Here is a 14134-nt window from a genome sequence, read left to right on the forward strand (position 1 = left end):
GTGATGTTAAAAGTTTACAATGCATTAGTAAGACCTCATCTAGAATATTGTGTTTAGTTCTGGTCACCTTGTTACAAAAAGGATATTGCTGCTCTAGAAAGAGTGCAAAGAAGAGCGACCAGAATTATCCCGGGTTTAAAAGGCATGTCGTATGCAGACAGGCTCAAAGAATTGAATCTGTTCAGCCTTGAACAAAGAAGACTACGCAGCAATCTGATTCAAGCATTCAAAATTCTAAAAGGTATAGACAATGTCGACCCAGGGGACTTTTTTGACCTGAAAAAAAATGAAAAAAAAAGGACCAGGGGTCACAAATGGAGATTAGATTCAGAACAGAAAATAGGAGGCACTTTTTTACACAGAGAATTGTGAGGGTCTGGAACAAACTCCCCAGTAATGTTGTTGAAGCTTACACCCTGGGATCCTTCAAGAAGCTGCTTGATGAGATTCTGGGATCAATAAGCTACTAACAACCAAACGAGCAAGATGGGCCGAATGGCCTCCTCTCGTTTGTAAACTTTCTTATGTTCTTATGTTCTTATGCATTTTCTAGGCTTTCCTGTAACACAACTACCTTAAATTTGCTGTAACCGTATATTATCCTACTACTACTACTACTACTAATAATAATAATAATAATAATAATAATAATAATAATAGCACTATAAAGTGTACTATTTTTAATGTATTTGTTTCATTTCGTATGCGGTCGCTTATCCAAAGGAGCACTGCCACTAAGGCAAGGATCTGCACGGCGTCGGGTAAATGGCGCAGTGTGTCTTTAAAAGGTTGAGCAGTCCGCAGCGCCTGTGGGCGGAGGTTGAATGGTGTAGATAGCACTGTGTTTCACTTCCCTACGCAGCAGCAACACCGATAGCGGCAGACCGTTATTATTATTATTATTATTATTATTCTTCTACTCCACCATGGGTCTCGCATACAAGCCAAAGCAGCGGATCGTCTACCTTTGGGGTCGGAAAACAATATTCCCCTTTGTCATCTTCCTGATTTGTCAGGCTTGTGAGATGAACGCCGAAGACAGCGGCATCGAGGAGCTTACCACGGAGAAAGAGGCTGAAGAGAGCCACCGGCAGGACAGTGTTAATTTATTAACGTTCATCTTATTGCTGACATTAACCATTCTTACCATCTGGTTATTTAAACACAGGCGAGTCCGCTTTCTGCACGAGACGGGCTTGGCTATGATATATGGTGAGATGTGTTAAGGTTTTTTTTTTGTTTTGCTTTTGTTTCTTACTGCATTTGCATAATTTTGTCGGGCTGTAGGTGCCAAACGCGTTGAGTTAGACAGACGCGGTACATCAGTATACATACATTGCAATATTAAAATAAAATACAAATCTATTTTGTTATCATGTTGCCATCATATGATTAGTCATTTCCAGAATTCGTTTGACCGTAAAATCTGGAAGCTTGCAATAATGTCATTTTTTAAATGTTATTTATTTATTTATTTTAGTGCATGAGTAATGCGGTTTGCGGCAATGACATTTCTGTGATGCTAAGCAACTATTGGTCCTTCGATATAATTCATCCACGCAAGTACTTTCTTGCACCCTTTGTACGAGTCATGATTCATACTGTCAAAACACGTCAGGTAGGCTATCGCAAATCAGTTCCATGTAGCTCCCAAAGATAGCTTGAGCAGAGTGTGGTTCAATGCATTTAAACATCCTCTGTGTACCGCTATCCCAAACAATGGTTGTGGTAATTGAGGAAAGTGCCCGCTCCCTCCAGCCCCTGTGTGTCTCTGCATCTTGAGAGGGCTACTGAGGCCTGTGCTGTGCTCTGCTGTAAATACGTCTTGTATCCGATATAACACGAGTTCCATTCCCTAATGTTACAGCTGGATCTCCTGTGTAACAAATTGAATTACCACGTATTGCCACCTCTGCTGCAGCTGTGGTGAGCGCAAGCACTGTGTTTCCTCAGAGTGTTTAATTAAATGCTTCAGGATTACAGCATTGCTTTACTTTTAGGCAACTTAAAAAAAAAAAAAACACAGACAAGGGTGTATTTTGCATGCCTGTCATAACGAGGCTCTTGCAACACTCGCCCAATGTGCAAGTGATTTAGAACGAGATTGGTTTCTTATCAAAGTCGCGGACTCGCATCTGTGAAACAGGGTGTTGCTGTAGATCTGCATATAGAGTCGGGCTTGCTTATTTTACCCATAGCAGTAGTTTTTTTTTTTTTTTTTTTTTTTTTTTTAATGTAGTATTCGAGCTGCTGTACAGTGAAACTGTTTTATTGGTTTATGTCGTGGCCGTCTCTGTCTTGTAATAATTTATATAATAATCTTATAATTCCAGCCAGCACTCAGAGGATTGCAGTGTGTGTGCGTGTGTGTGTGTGTTGGGAGTGCTCTGTGTCGATGCAGGAGCCCTGGGATAAAGAACCTGCCCAGCGTTCTCTCTCCGGTACGCGGTTCTGTTCATCTGTTCTAATGGGTTAGTTGCTGGTGCTGGTGCTGAATGAGACATATGCTGCTGACTGCAATGTCCCTTGCGTTTTGAGAGCACTCCCCATGGATTCCATATTGCAGGGTTTCCCAAACATTCTTTGCTGAATGACCCCCCCCCCCCCCCCCCCCCCCCCATTAGACACCCTGACTGACGACCACCACCCAATGAATATATAGACATGGCAACTTGATCTCATAAAAACCACCCAGTTTGTGTGTGTGATAATGACTGTTGCAGGCATTTGATAGGAATATTCTAAATGTACCATAGAGCTGATGTCAAGAGAGTATATGTTGCATTGTGTTAGTTACTTCTGTGAGTGAGGCTCCTCTGTCTCAAAGTATGCTAAGAAATAATGAAATTCCTCTGTTTCTAGTTCTGTAGTCTCTTTGTGTTCACACAAACATCATCTCTCTAAGCACGAGTGGACATTTCCTCTGCATCTCCGGCTGCGTGTTTTACATTGCTGCGTGTGCAGTGTCTTTAATTTCCTGGACACAGGAAGTTGTTATTGTGGTATTCTCCTACAGTAAGTAGGGGTTAGTGATGCTTTCTGACATGCCTGACATGAATTTACTTTAATGAAATGCATTAGGATGAACTGCTAATTAAATCAAAGGGTTACGTTTCAGTGCTGGAAGGTTCATGAAGGAAAGCAGCACCACTGGAAAGATCTTGACTTCACTGGGTGTGTGACCTGTGTGCACAAGCAGTCTGAATAGCAGGTTAAGAGTCAGTGAAGAGTGCAACAGTCACATTGCAGGATTCCATCAAATCACTTTGCAGGATTGCATCAAATCACATTGCAGGATTCCATCAAATCACATTGCAGGATTCCATCAAATCACTTTGCAGGATTCCATCAAATCACATTGCAGGATTGCATCAAATCACATTGCAGGATTCCATCAAATCACTTTGCAGGATTGCATCAAATCACTTTGCAGGATTCCATCAAATCACTTTGCAGGATTGCATCAAATCACTTTGCAGGATTGCATCAAATCACTTTGCAGGATTCCATCAAATCACTTTGCAGGATTGCATCAAATCACTTTGCAGGATTCCATCAAATCACTTTGCAGGATTGCATCAAATCACATTGCAGGATTCCATCAAATCACTTTGCAGGATTGCATCAAATCACTTTGCAGGATTCTGTTCAAATTGAAATGCCCTGAGAGAGTCACGTTTATTTCTTTATGCATAACAAACTGGTGGCACATTGAAACTCTGGATGTTTGTTGTGAGACATCAAGAAAATAGTTTTGGGGGATACAGTACAGGGTGAATTGTGATGTTAAAATAGTTTTGGGGGATACAGTACAGGGTGAATTGTGATGTTAAAGTGATACTGATACTTGCTAATGCATTCTGATACACTGTGAAAACTCGTGTCTACTAATTTCATAGTCCCAGGATATGTGTGGAAAGCTGCTGTATTCTTTCCCTACCTTTGTTTGAAATACTCTGATTGGCTCAGAGGAGAATTTCAGATTTACAGGAGCACACTGTGGAAATAAAATGCAAATGATCTAAAAAAACAAACAAACCTGAAGCCCATGGGATGTGCAAACAAACATTGTTCCACATGAGCGAGCACCTGATGCCAGTCATAATGAAAAGAGTTCTGAGAGATCATGAACTACTGAGGCAATACCTATTGTTCTATTAGAATCCTCGTTCTGTTTGAATCTGCATGGATACCTATTGTTCTATTAGAATCCTCGTTCTGTTTGAATCTGCATGGATACCTATTGTTCTATTAGAATCCTCGTTCTGTTTGAATCTGCATGGATACCTATTGTTCTATTAGAATCCTCGTTCTGTTTGAATCTGCATGGATACCTATTGTTCTATTAGAATCCTCGTTCTGTTTGAATCTGCATGGATACCTATTGTTCTATTAGAATCCTCGTTCTGTTTGAATCTGCATGGATACCCTCTCCTGGGCTTTCCTCTGACAATCTCAGGTACTTTCCATTTCGTTTTAACCGGTGTGACCACAAGCTGTAATTTGAGATCTGATAGAATATTCAGAGCATCGCCTTCAACCCTTCCCCTCCAGAAACAGTCGCCCGGTCACACAAATGGAAATTATAATGATAGTATCTCAATCCTCACTTCGGACAACAGCTTTCCCTACAGTTCATTTTGGTGTAATATTTTTTTATCAGTGTTTTGGGGGTAGAATCCAGTCCCAAACCACACCCTTTGAGCATAAGTGGGGTGGCAGGGGGACTATGCATGAATGATGGTTAATAACAATGTCTTAATAATGCCTTGAATTGTGCTGGGTTTGAATTAGGGGGGCATTTGACAAGGCCATGTCCAGCTGAACAGAAAGCCCTTTGGAAAGCAGTAAAGTGTAGACCACCTGCCTTTAATAATAATAATAATAATTATTATTATTATTATTGTTATTATTGTTATTATTGTTATTATTTATTTCTTAGCAGACGCCCTTATCCAGGGCGGCTTACAGTCGTAAACAAAAATACATTTCAAGAATCACAGTACAAGTAATAATACAATTAAGAGCGAGATAAATACAATGACTTTGGTTCTTAATGCTCAGCAGTGTTGTGTAGTCTGCTTCCACATTCATTATTATTTTTTGTCCTAAAGGTAATTTAGCAATTCTCACACAGCTGTCTGAAAATAAAGCAGCCACTATATTCTTGCAAGAGGTGAGCTGGCCTAGATGTTCCAGACAAAGGGGTGCTATTCATCTCTTAATGAGGGAGCTGTCATGAAAGTCATCTGGTTAATCCCGGCAAATGAGTTTCTACTGTACCTCCCGGCTCCCAGTTTCCATTGAGAGAGTTTCCACTGTACCTCCCGGCTCCCAGTTTCCATTGAGAGAGTTTCCACTGTACCTCCCGGCTCCCAGTTTCCATTGAGAGGGTTTCTACTCTACCTCCCGGCTCCCAGTTTCCATTGAGAGAGTTTCCACTGTACCTCCCGGCTCCCAGTTTCCATTGAGAGAGTTTCTACTCTACCTCCCGGCTCCCAGTTTCCATTGAGAGAGTTTCCACTGTACCTCCCGGCTCCCAGTTTCCATTGAGAGAGTTTCCACTGTACCTCCCGGCTCCCAGTTTCCATTGAGAGAGTTTCTACTCTACCTCCCGGCTCCCAGTTTCCATTGAGAGAGTTTCCACTGTACCTCCCGGCTCCCAGTTTCCATTGAGAGAGTTTCCACTGTACCTCCCGGCTCCCAGTTTCCATTGAGAGAGTTTCCACTGTACCTCCCGGCTCCCAGTTTCCATTGAGAGAGTTTCCACTCTACCTCCCGGCTCCCAGTTTCCATTGAGAGAGTTTCCACTCTACCTCCCGGCTCCCAGTTTCCATTGAGAGAGTTTCCACTCTACCTCCCGGCTCCCAGTTTCCATTGAGAGAGTTTCCACTGTACCTCCCGGCTCCCAGTTTCCATTGAGAGAGTTTCCACTGTACCTCCCGGCTCCCAGTTTCCATTGAGAGAGTTTCCACTGTACCTCCCGGCTCCCAGTTTCCATTGAGAGAGTTTCCACTGTACCTCCCGGCTCCCAGTTTCCATTGAGAGAGTTTCTACTCTACCTCCCGGTTCAGTGCGCAGGGAGTGCTCTATGCTTTGCTTGATGATCAAGCACACTTTTCAGCGGGCCGCAGTTTGTTACTCAGATAATGATTTAATTGAAGGTGGCAGCTTATTAAAAGTGTTAAATATATGCTTTGGTAAGCTGTATTCAGGTGCCACGATAAGTCTTTGAAAAGTCAAAAGAAAGAAAAAGCTCCTTCCAATAATTTCAGCCTTAGCCAAAGAGTAGCTTCGGAAAGCTGAAAATAATGGTCGGCGACAAAGCCATCCTGTCCTTCCTGTGTGTTCTCCCTCGTATCTCCCTGTGGTATGGGCTAGTTCCTGTGTGTTCTGCTTCATATCTCCCTGTGGTATAGGCTTATTCCTGTGTGTTCTCCCTCGTATCTCCCTGTGGTATGGGCTAGTTCCTGTATGTTCTGCTTCATATCTCCCTGTGGTATAGGCTTATTCCTGTGTGTTCTCCCTCGTATCTCCCTGTGGTATGGGCTAGTTCCTGTGTGTTCTGCTTCATATCTCCCTGTGGTATAGGCTTATTCCTGTGTGTTCTCCCTCGTATCTCCCTGTGGTATGGGCTTGTTCCTGTATGTTCTGCTTCATATCTCTCTGTGGTATGGGCTTGTTTAAGGTTTAAAAGTAGTATTCTAGTAGTAGAGTTCAATTTACTGTTTTGTAAGGCACCGGAAACATTTATTTTCTAAATCATTTTTACGGTATTTTGAAAACCTCTACATACCGGCTAGTAAGAAACCTGTTCCACATTTTAACATCCAGCACATTGGATCATTCGTGTATTGTTATTGTCAGTATTTTCATGTTGTCTTCCCTGGTCCCAATTACAGTAAGTACCCCTTTGGGCCACATTCGGTCATCTCTGGTTTAGACTGAGAAGCGCAAATCCCATTCTGGCAGAGTGATGTGTGTGTTTTAGTTTTTTTTCATTCTCTTTCAGCGCTAGCCACAGCAGTGCCCAGGGGTGCTTTTGCAGGAGTATTTGAAGTAGTTTCACTGCACGGAGCTGTCGTCCTGCGTGTCCCAGGCTGGGTGTTTCTCCTAGCACTCGGGGTCACTGGGGGCTTGTTTGGTGCAGAGTCAATTCTAATGCAGTTTGTCTGGAGCAGACACTTGCTTTCATTATGTTTGGGACACATCAATGCACTGTGCATTAGAATTCGACATGAACATATTGATTTTAAAATATTTAGATTTATGTCTGGTATTAAAACCTACAGGGTTAGATTATCAAAGCTACTATTTACTCCAAATCGTCATTGGTGCAATTTTTTTTTAATGGGATGGAAAAACCCCAATTTAAAACCGAGTACTTCATTCAAGCCCCTGAATTAAAGTCTCCTTATGCAGAACCGCTTCTCCAGTTGTTATGAAACTTGCTATTGACTCGGATTCTGGAGATATAGGGAGGTGTCTCTCTGTCAGGTCATCTGCCCATCTTTGCTTACCTGTGGAGCATCGCTACTCGGATCCTAATTTCATTGCTAATTCTTCTATACTATCCTCTACATATGTGTTCATATAGAATACTGCCTGCCCTGGTCATCATGATACTAGTGTCCACACTACTGTGACCCTCATTATGAGGTCTTTCTTTTGGTGTATTGGAGGACCCCAGAATCCTATCCTCCTGGCACTGAAAGGGTTAAACTCCTTTCAGAATCTCCATGTCAAACCACTGCTGTTTAGGTTGCCTAGACTGACTCTACCCTTTTAAAAGCATAGCAAAGAGTAATAGAGCAAAGTGAAAGCATTGTAAAACATAGCATGGTACGGTAAAGCATATTCATAAGCTATGTTAAATGCATGGTATCACAGTGGGGAAAGCCTGGGAAAACTACAAAAATACCACGGTGAACTTTTAGAAGAATACATCCTATTGACAGTGCTGTGGCAAGTGTGTTTTTAATGCCCAGCCCATGTGCTTGAGTGGTCTAAATATTTCATTGGAAAAAACCTAAAATAACTAAATAGTGCAGCCAGGATTAGCATACAGCTGTACTCCAGTGGAAGTATAGTAGGACTGTATTTGTATTGAAACACAGCCAGCACACTCTCGGTGTCCAAATCTACAGTGCAGAGCAATTCAGCTGTGTGGCATGAATCAGACCTGAGAGATTTGAGCTCTTGCCAGATGAAAGGGATGATCTGTACCCGTGCCCAGCGCTGCAGCAAGCGACTGCAGATTAAAAATAGCGTTTGGGACGATCAATCATTGACAGGTTTGTCTGGGCACGCTGTCTCTATTGGACGATCAATCTTTGATAGATTTGTCGAGGCACGCTGTCTCTATTGCAATCTGGTGATTTTGTATGAAGTCACCCTATTGGGGGTACTGTTTATAATAAGCTTTGCTCAAAGCTAATAATGCACGCTGTGGCAGTGATGTCACAGTCACATATTACCTCTGTGATTTATTGCTGCTAATAAATGTGTGTTAAAAGCCGTTGTAGAAACCAACCTTCAATGTAATAATTCTACAATACTGTCATTTGTTTTTGTAGGGTACAGATTCCAATCAGTATTCTTTGCAAATTGTAAAACCTGAACAGGATCCTGGCCTAACTTTAGATTAGTGAGAGACTACTGTACAGACAGATGTGTGTACATACACACACACACACACACACACACACACACTCTGTGTGTGATAATGATGCCTAACTCTCTCTTCTTGCTCTCAGGGTTGCTGGTCGGGGTGATTCTGCGCTATGGCATTCCCTCCACCAGCTACCACAAGAAGACGCCCCCCAGCTGTGCCCTGACAGGCCGGCCCGTGAGCACGCTGCTGCTCAACGTCAGTGGGAAGTTCTTTGAGTACACGCTGAAGGGAGAGATCAACTCCCGGGAGATCCACAACGTGGAGCAGAACGACATGCTGCGCAAGGTACCGCTTCCACAGTCCTGGATCACTTCACACTGATAGCACACTGCTCGGGGAGGAGGGGGTCTTGTCAAGGTACCGCTCTCACAGTCCTGGTTCACTTCACACTGATAGCACACTGCTCGGGGAGGAGGGGGTCTTGTCAAGGTACCGCTCTCACAGTCCTGGTTCACTTCACACTGATAGCACACTGCTCGGGGAGGAGGGGGTCTTGTCAAGGTACCGCTCTCACAGTCCTGGATCACTTCACACTGATAGCACACTGCTCGGGGGGGGGTCTTGTCAAGGTACCGCTCTCACAGTCCTGGATCACTTCACACTGATAGCACACTGCTCGGGGAGGAGGGGGTCTTGTCAAGGTACCGCTCTCACAGTCCTGGATCACTTCACACTGATAGCACACTGCTCGGGGAGGAGGGGGTCTTGTCAAGGTACCGCTCTCACAGTCCTGGATCACTTCACACTGATAGCACACTGCTCGGGGAGGAGGGGGCCTTGTCAAGGTACCGCTCTCACAGTCCTGGATCACTTCACACTGAAAGCACACTGCTCAGGGGGGCCTTGTCAAGGTACCGCTCTCACAGTCCTGGATCACTTCACACTGATAGCACACTGCTTGGGGAGGAGGGGGTCTTGTCAAGGTACCGCTCTCACAGTCCTGGATCACTTCACACTGATAGCATACTGCTCGGGGGGGGGGGGGGTCTTGTCAAGGTACCGCTCTCACAGTCCCGGTTCACTTCACACTGGGGGAGTTGTCTTGTCGAACACTCTTTTACTGAACATTGTTACTATCACAACCCGCACACCATTTATTACTGTTGTGCATATGTGTTACTCCTGTATATTATCTGCAAGACCTTCAGTTAAATGCCTGCCCTTGTAAACGTTTACCACATTAGAAGCATAGCAAAGTGTAATAAAGCACAGTGAAAGCATAGGGAAGCATTGTAAAGAATAATGAGGTATGGTAAAGCCTACCAATAGACGTGGCAAGCCAGGGTACACTATGGTAAATGCAGAGTACAACCATGGGAAACGTGGCGAGGACTGCAAACACACCGCACTAAACTTTTATAAGGGCGTATGTTGAGCATTGTGGTTGTGGCTGTAGAGGAAACACCTTATCACCTGTAGTGCAGGAAGTGAATGAGGAGCAGGAAATTCAAATCTTATAGAACATTTAGATAAAGCAATCCTGTTCAGTAGCTGATATTCAAGATGTGACCGATTTGATCTGCATAGTAATTCCATTGCAGGCTGTGGAGCCTGGTGTATGCTGGTACTGTATGTGTGCAAGTTCCTGCCATTTACCTACTCGCACAGCAGTATGAGCACATTGTCTAAATAACAATGATTTCTAAACATCAGGTACTCCAGGTCATTGAAATGAAGAAATGAGAACAGCACTCCAGTCCTGTTGAACTGCACTGCACTCGGTTCATACCTGTCTATTCAAGTGTGACGATGTGGCAATGCTTACAGACCCCCCCCTCCTCCTCCTCCAGACACATGCTGTCAGTCTTGAGACTCTGAGTCACTGGGAGTTTCCACACTGTGACATTCCAGTATATTGATTCCCTTAACACCACCACACAGCCTTTTATAAAATAAACACCATCAGTCACGACCCAGTCCCTGGATTGTGAGGGGATAAGGGATTTGAGAGGATAGTTTTCAAGGCAAAGCTTTTGCTGCAATGGTGCAATAGAATACCTGTACTATACTAATACTGTACTGTGTTTGAAAAGCTGTTTTTACATTCTTAAACAGAAAAGCCCTGGAGATGCATGCCTCATGCCTGCATCCAGCATGCCTCGCATTAGAGAAGCGGGCTTGAACTTGGCTGGTACGTTCTGTAGCGCACACTGTTGAGATCATCAGACTCTGAGGAGGAGCCAGATTGTCACACTTGCTGTACAAATAGACTGTTTGTTTATTAGCGGTAGCACCAAATTGAACAGGACAAGAAAAATTTCTTGGGTCACATTTTTAAACCATATGTATTGCCTCAGACAATCAGGTTCCGAGTGTAGCATTCATTATTTTTTAATGAGTAATTTTTGTTTAGTTAGTCCAATAAAAGGTATCGCATCTCCTTCTCTTTGTCTATGGTATCTGGAGTGCTACGGCCACCCTTTCATCAATCAACGATTATCCCACAGGATCATTTAGAATCCTGAAACTCACTTTAAACCGCACTTTACACATTTTAAAACTAGTACAGGGATGGAAACAAGACTCCCATTACAGAGCAGTTTGATCCATTCCTGGTTTTACTATGAGTTTAATAAGACACACCTGCGCTTGTTAGCTAGACACACTGTGGCCAATGAAGCTTGTATTAAAACCTGGAATAGCTGAAACTGCAACCGTTGGACATTCCTGCTTCAGTACCCTCTGTGCAGTAACACATACTGTAAATGTATACTCTCTAAATCCCAACAGGGTTAATCATTTCGATTTGATTTATTTTTTTGCAGGTCACTTTTGACCCAGAGGTTTTCTTCAACATTTTACTGCCTCCGATCATTTTCCATGCTGGATATAGTCTTAAAAAGGTAAATGGTTAATTTTGAATGTCGCTGGCAAAGACGCTTGTAAAATATTTGAGATCCTACAGTATGTAAAACCACCAAATTCACCATGGCCTCTGCTGAAAAGACCTGTTTACTGTATTATTATTATTAAAGTTTTGTTACAGTAAGAGTGTGTGTGTGTGTGTGAGTGTGTGAGACTCAGGCATGTCCTGCATGTGGTGTGGGATTATTGTTACAGTAAGAGTGTGTGAGACTCGGGCATGTCCTGCATGCGGTGTGGGATTATTGTTACAGTAAGAGTGTGTGAGACTCGGGCATGTCCTGCATGCGGTGTGGGATTATTGTTACAGTAAGAGTGTGTGAGACTCGGGCATGTCCTGCATGCGGTGTGGGATTATTGTTACAGTAAGAGTGTGTGAGACTCGGGCATGTCCTGCATGCGGTGTGGGATTATTGTTACAGTAAGAGTGTGTGAGACTCAGGCATGTCCTGCATGCAGTGTGGGATTATTGTTACAGTAGGAGTGTGTGAGACTCAGGCATGTCCTGCATGCGGTGTGGGATTATTGTTACAGTATAAATGTCATTAAGACCACGCTTTCTATTTTAAAAGTAAGTCCTGTAAAAGGTGTGTGTGTGTCTCCATGGGGAGAAAGCTGCTTATTCATGACTACAGGATCTAGTGGAGTCTGGCTCCTTGGTGATCTTCTTCTTCTTCTTCTTTCTCAAAGTACTGAAAGCTCAGAGTGTTCTGTCACTTCAGTGAGCCCCCCCTCCTCGCCCCAGGGAGCCGGGTTCAAGCCCACAGCTTTCAGCTCCACATACAAACCCTGCAGTTGACGGAGGGTTAAAGGAAAGCTCCTGTACTTTATGTCCTGCATGTTGGTCTGTCCACATTTGTCTCCTAAATGCACTGGATCAGCACAGCCACAATCATCTCCCTCCAGAGATTGATCAGGAAATCACCCAGTCTAACAACTGGAGGGTGGGCAGCTTCATTGTAATAATCTGAGCGCTTGCGATGGAAAGCACCGACGCTGCCCGCAGATCTGTGGTTGTAAGTCTCATCGTGAAACCCGACACTGCATAGTGCATGTGTCCTGTGGGCGTGTTCCAAATGGGTAAAACCTCCAACTGTCTGCAGATAGAAAAAGCAGCCGTGTGTTGAATAGAATGGGCCCTCGCGGGAGGAAGGGATGAAACAGATGTCTTTCAGTTCCCTACGTGGGGTAACAGAAACCCTTGTGTACTCTTTGGTTTGCTATTGTAAAACATTTCCATTGTAAAGTGCATGAGGACCTGTGGCAGGATGGCTTGCAGTGGTGAGGTGTGGTGACGCCACAGACCAGAAACACAGACACACAGCAGCTGCAGGTTAAAACCGAGACGCGAAAGCGCTCGGTTTCTTTATTAAATAATAATGAAAATAAAAGAGTTAAACAAAACACACACACAAAACAAACGGGCACAAGGGCCAAACAAAACAGTAAACAAACACAAACGGGACGAAACGGACAAACAAGTATCGTGCTGAACGAATAGCAATTGTTATGTTTCGCTTCTCCTCTCTATCTCCCCGTACCTCCTCTCTGTACACCCAACCCCCGCAGCACGGACAGCTGCAGGTTCTTATACTCTGGCCAAGGGGTTAACTAGCTGTTAATTATCTTATTACCCCTCGGCCACAGCCTGCACGCATTTGGTAAGGATGCGTGACTGTCAGCTAGTTAAATAATCAGTAACTGATCAGCCACGCATCCTCACTGGGTTTTTAAATATACAAACAATAAGAAATACGTGGCGCTGTTATCCGCACCGCAAACAATAATACAAATAATAATAAATAAATATATAGGGATGGGACACTCCGCCACAGGACCCCAGAGTGTTTCTGTGGCAGGCTTGACACCTGATAATATTCCATGCTTGGCTGGTAATTGTGTACATGACAGGTCTGGCTGCTAATGAACCATCCACACGCCGGTACAGTGTATCTATGCCATGTTTATCTAAGCCATTCCTGGAGTAAGTGAGTACAAAGCTTGCCAGCAATGCAGTGGTGCAGCAGACAGAAAGGGCCCCCTTTCTTCCACATGCAGATGTCTGCGAGAGACCCTTTGAGACGGCTGAACCCTGACACATGCTGGTACGCACTCAGATATACAGTGAGGGGATAGAACTCAGCTGGGGGGTTTCAAAGGAAGTGACATCATTCATGTTAGGACTGTGATTTGCTCTGGACAAGTTCCAAAACAGAACTTCTGGTCTAATAGCAAACTGTATTGAAAGAAATGAATGCTGGTGATGCAGGTGCAGGTGCAGGTGCAGGTGTTGGTGCAGGTGCAGGTGCAGGTGTTGGTGCAGGTGCAGGTGTTGGTGCAGGTGCAGGTGCAGGTGCAGGTGCAGGTGCAGGTGCAGGTGCAGGTGCAGGTGCAGGTGTTGGTGCAGGTGCAGGTGTTGCTGCTGCTCCTGATTTGCAGTATCTGCTGATTCTCTAGTTCTCCGGGGTACATTTCGGGGGTCTTCAGTATATGTAGTGCTTGTTGTTGTGTGTTTTAGAGACAGGGAATTCGGAGTAAGCAGGACTTGGGCAGCATCAGGAAGAGCTTCCACTTCCTCTACCCTCCCTCCTTCCCTTT

At 44.1% G+C, this 14134-nt stretch overlaps 1 protein-coding gene across 2 annotated transcripts in view; it reads left to right on the forward strand.

The window, feature by feature from the left end:
* The first annotated feature begins 787 nt into the window (after nucleotides 1-787).
* Nucleotides 788-14134, forward strand: part of LOC117407275 (sodium/hydrogen exchanger 7-like) — a 41050-nt gene continuing 27703 nt past the window's right edge. For both annotated transcript variants that reach the window (XM_059029462.1, XM_059029463.1), the window contains exons 1-3: nucleotides 788-1212; nucleotides 8757-8959; nucleotides 11440-11517. In XM_059029462.1, the coding sequence (XP_058885445.1) occupies nucleotides 927-1212; nucleotides 8757-8959; nucleotides 11440-11517 (567 nt within the window). In that variant the 5' untranslated portion in view covers nucleotides 788-926. The remainder of the gene's footprint in view (nucleotides 1213-8756; nucleotides 8960-11439; nucleotides 11518-14134) is intronic.

Source organism: Acipenser ruthenus, chromosome 8, assembly GCF_902713425.1.
Source record: "Acipenser ruthenus chromosome 8, fAciRut3.2 maternal haplotype, whole genome shotgun sequence".
Classification (NCBI taxonomy): Eukaryota; Metazoa; Chordata; class Actinopteri; order Acipenseriformes; family Acipenseridae; genus Acipenser; species Acipenser ruthenus.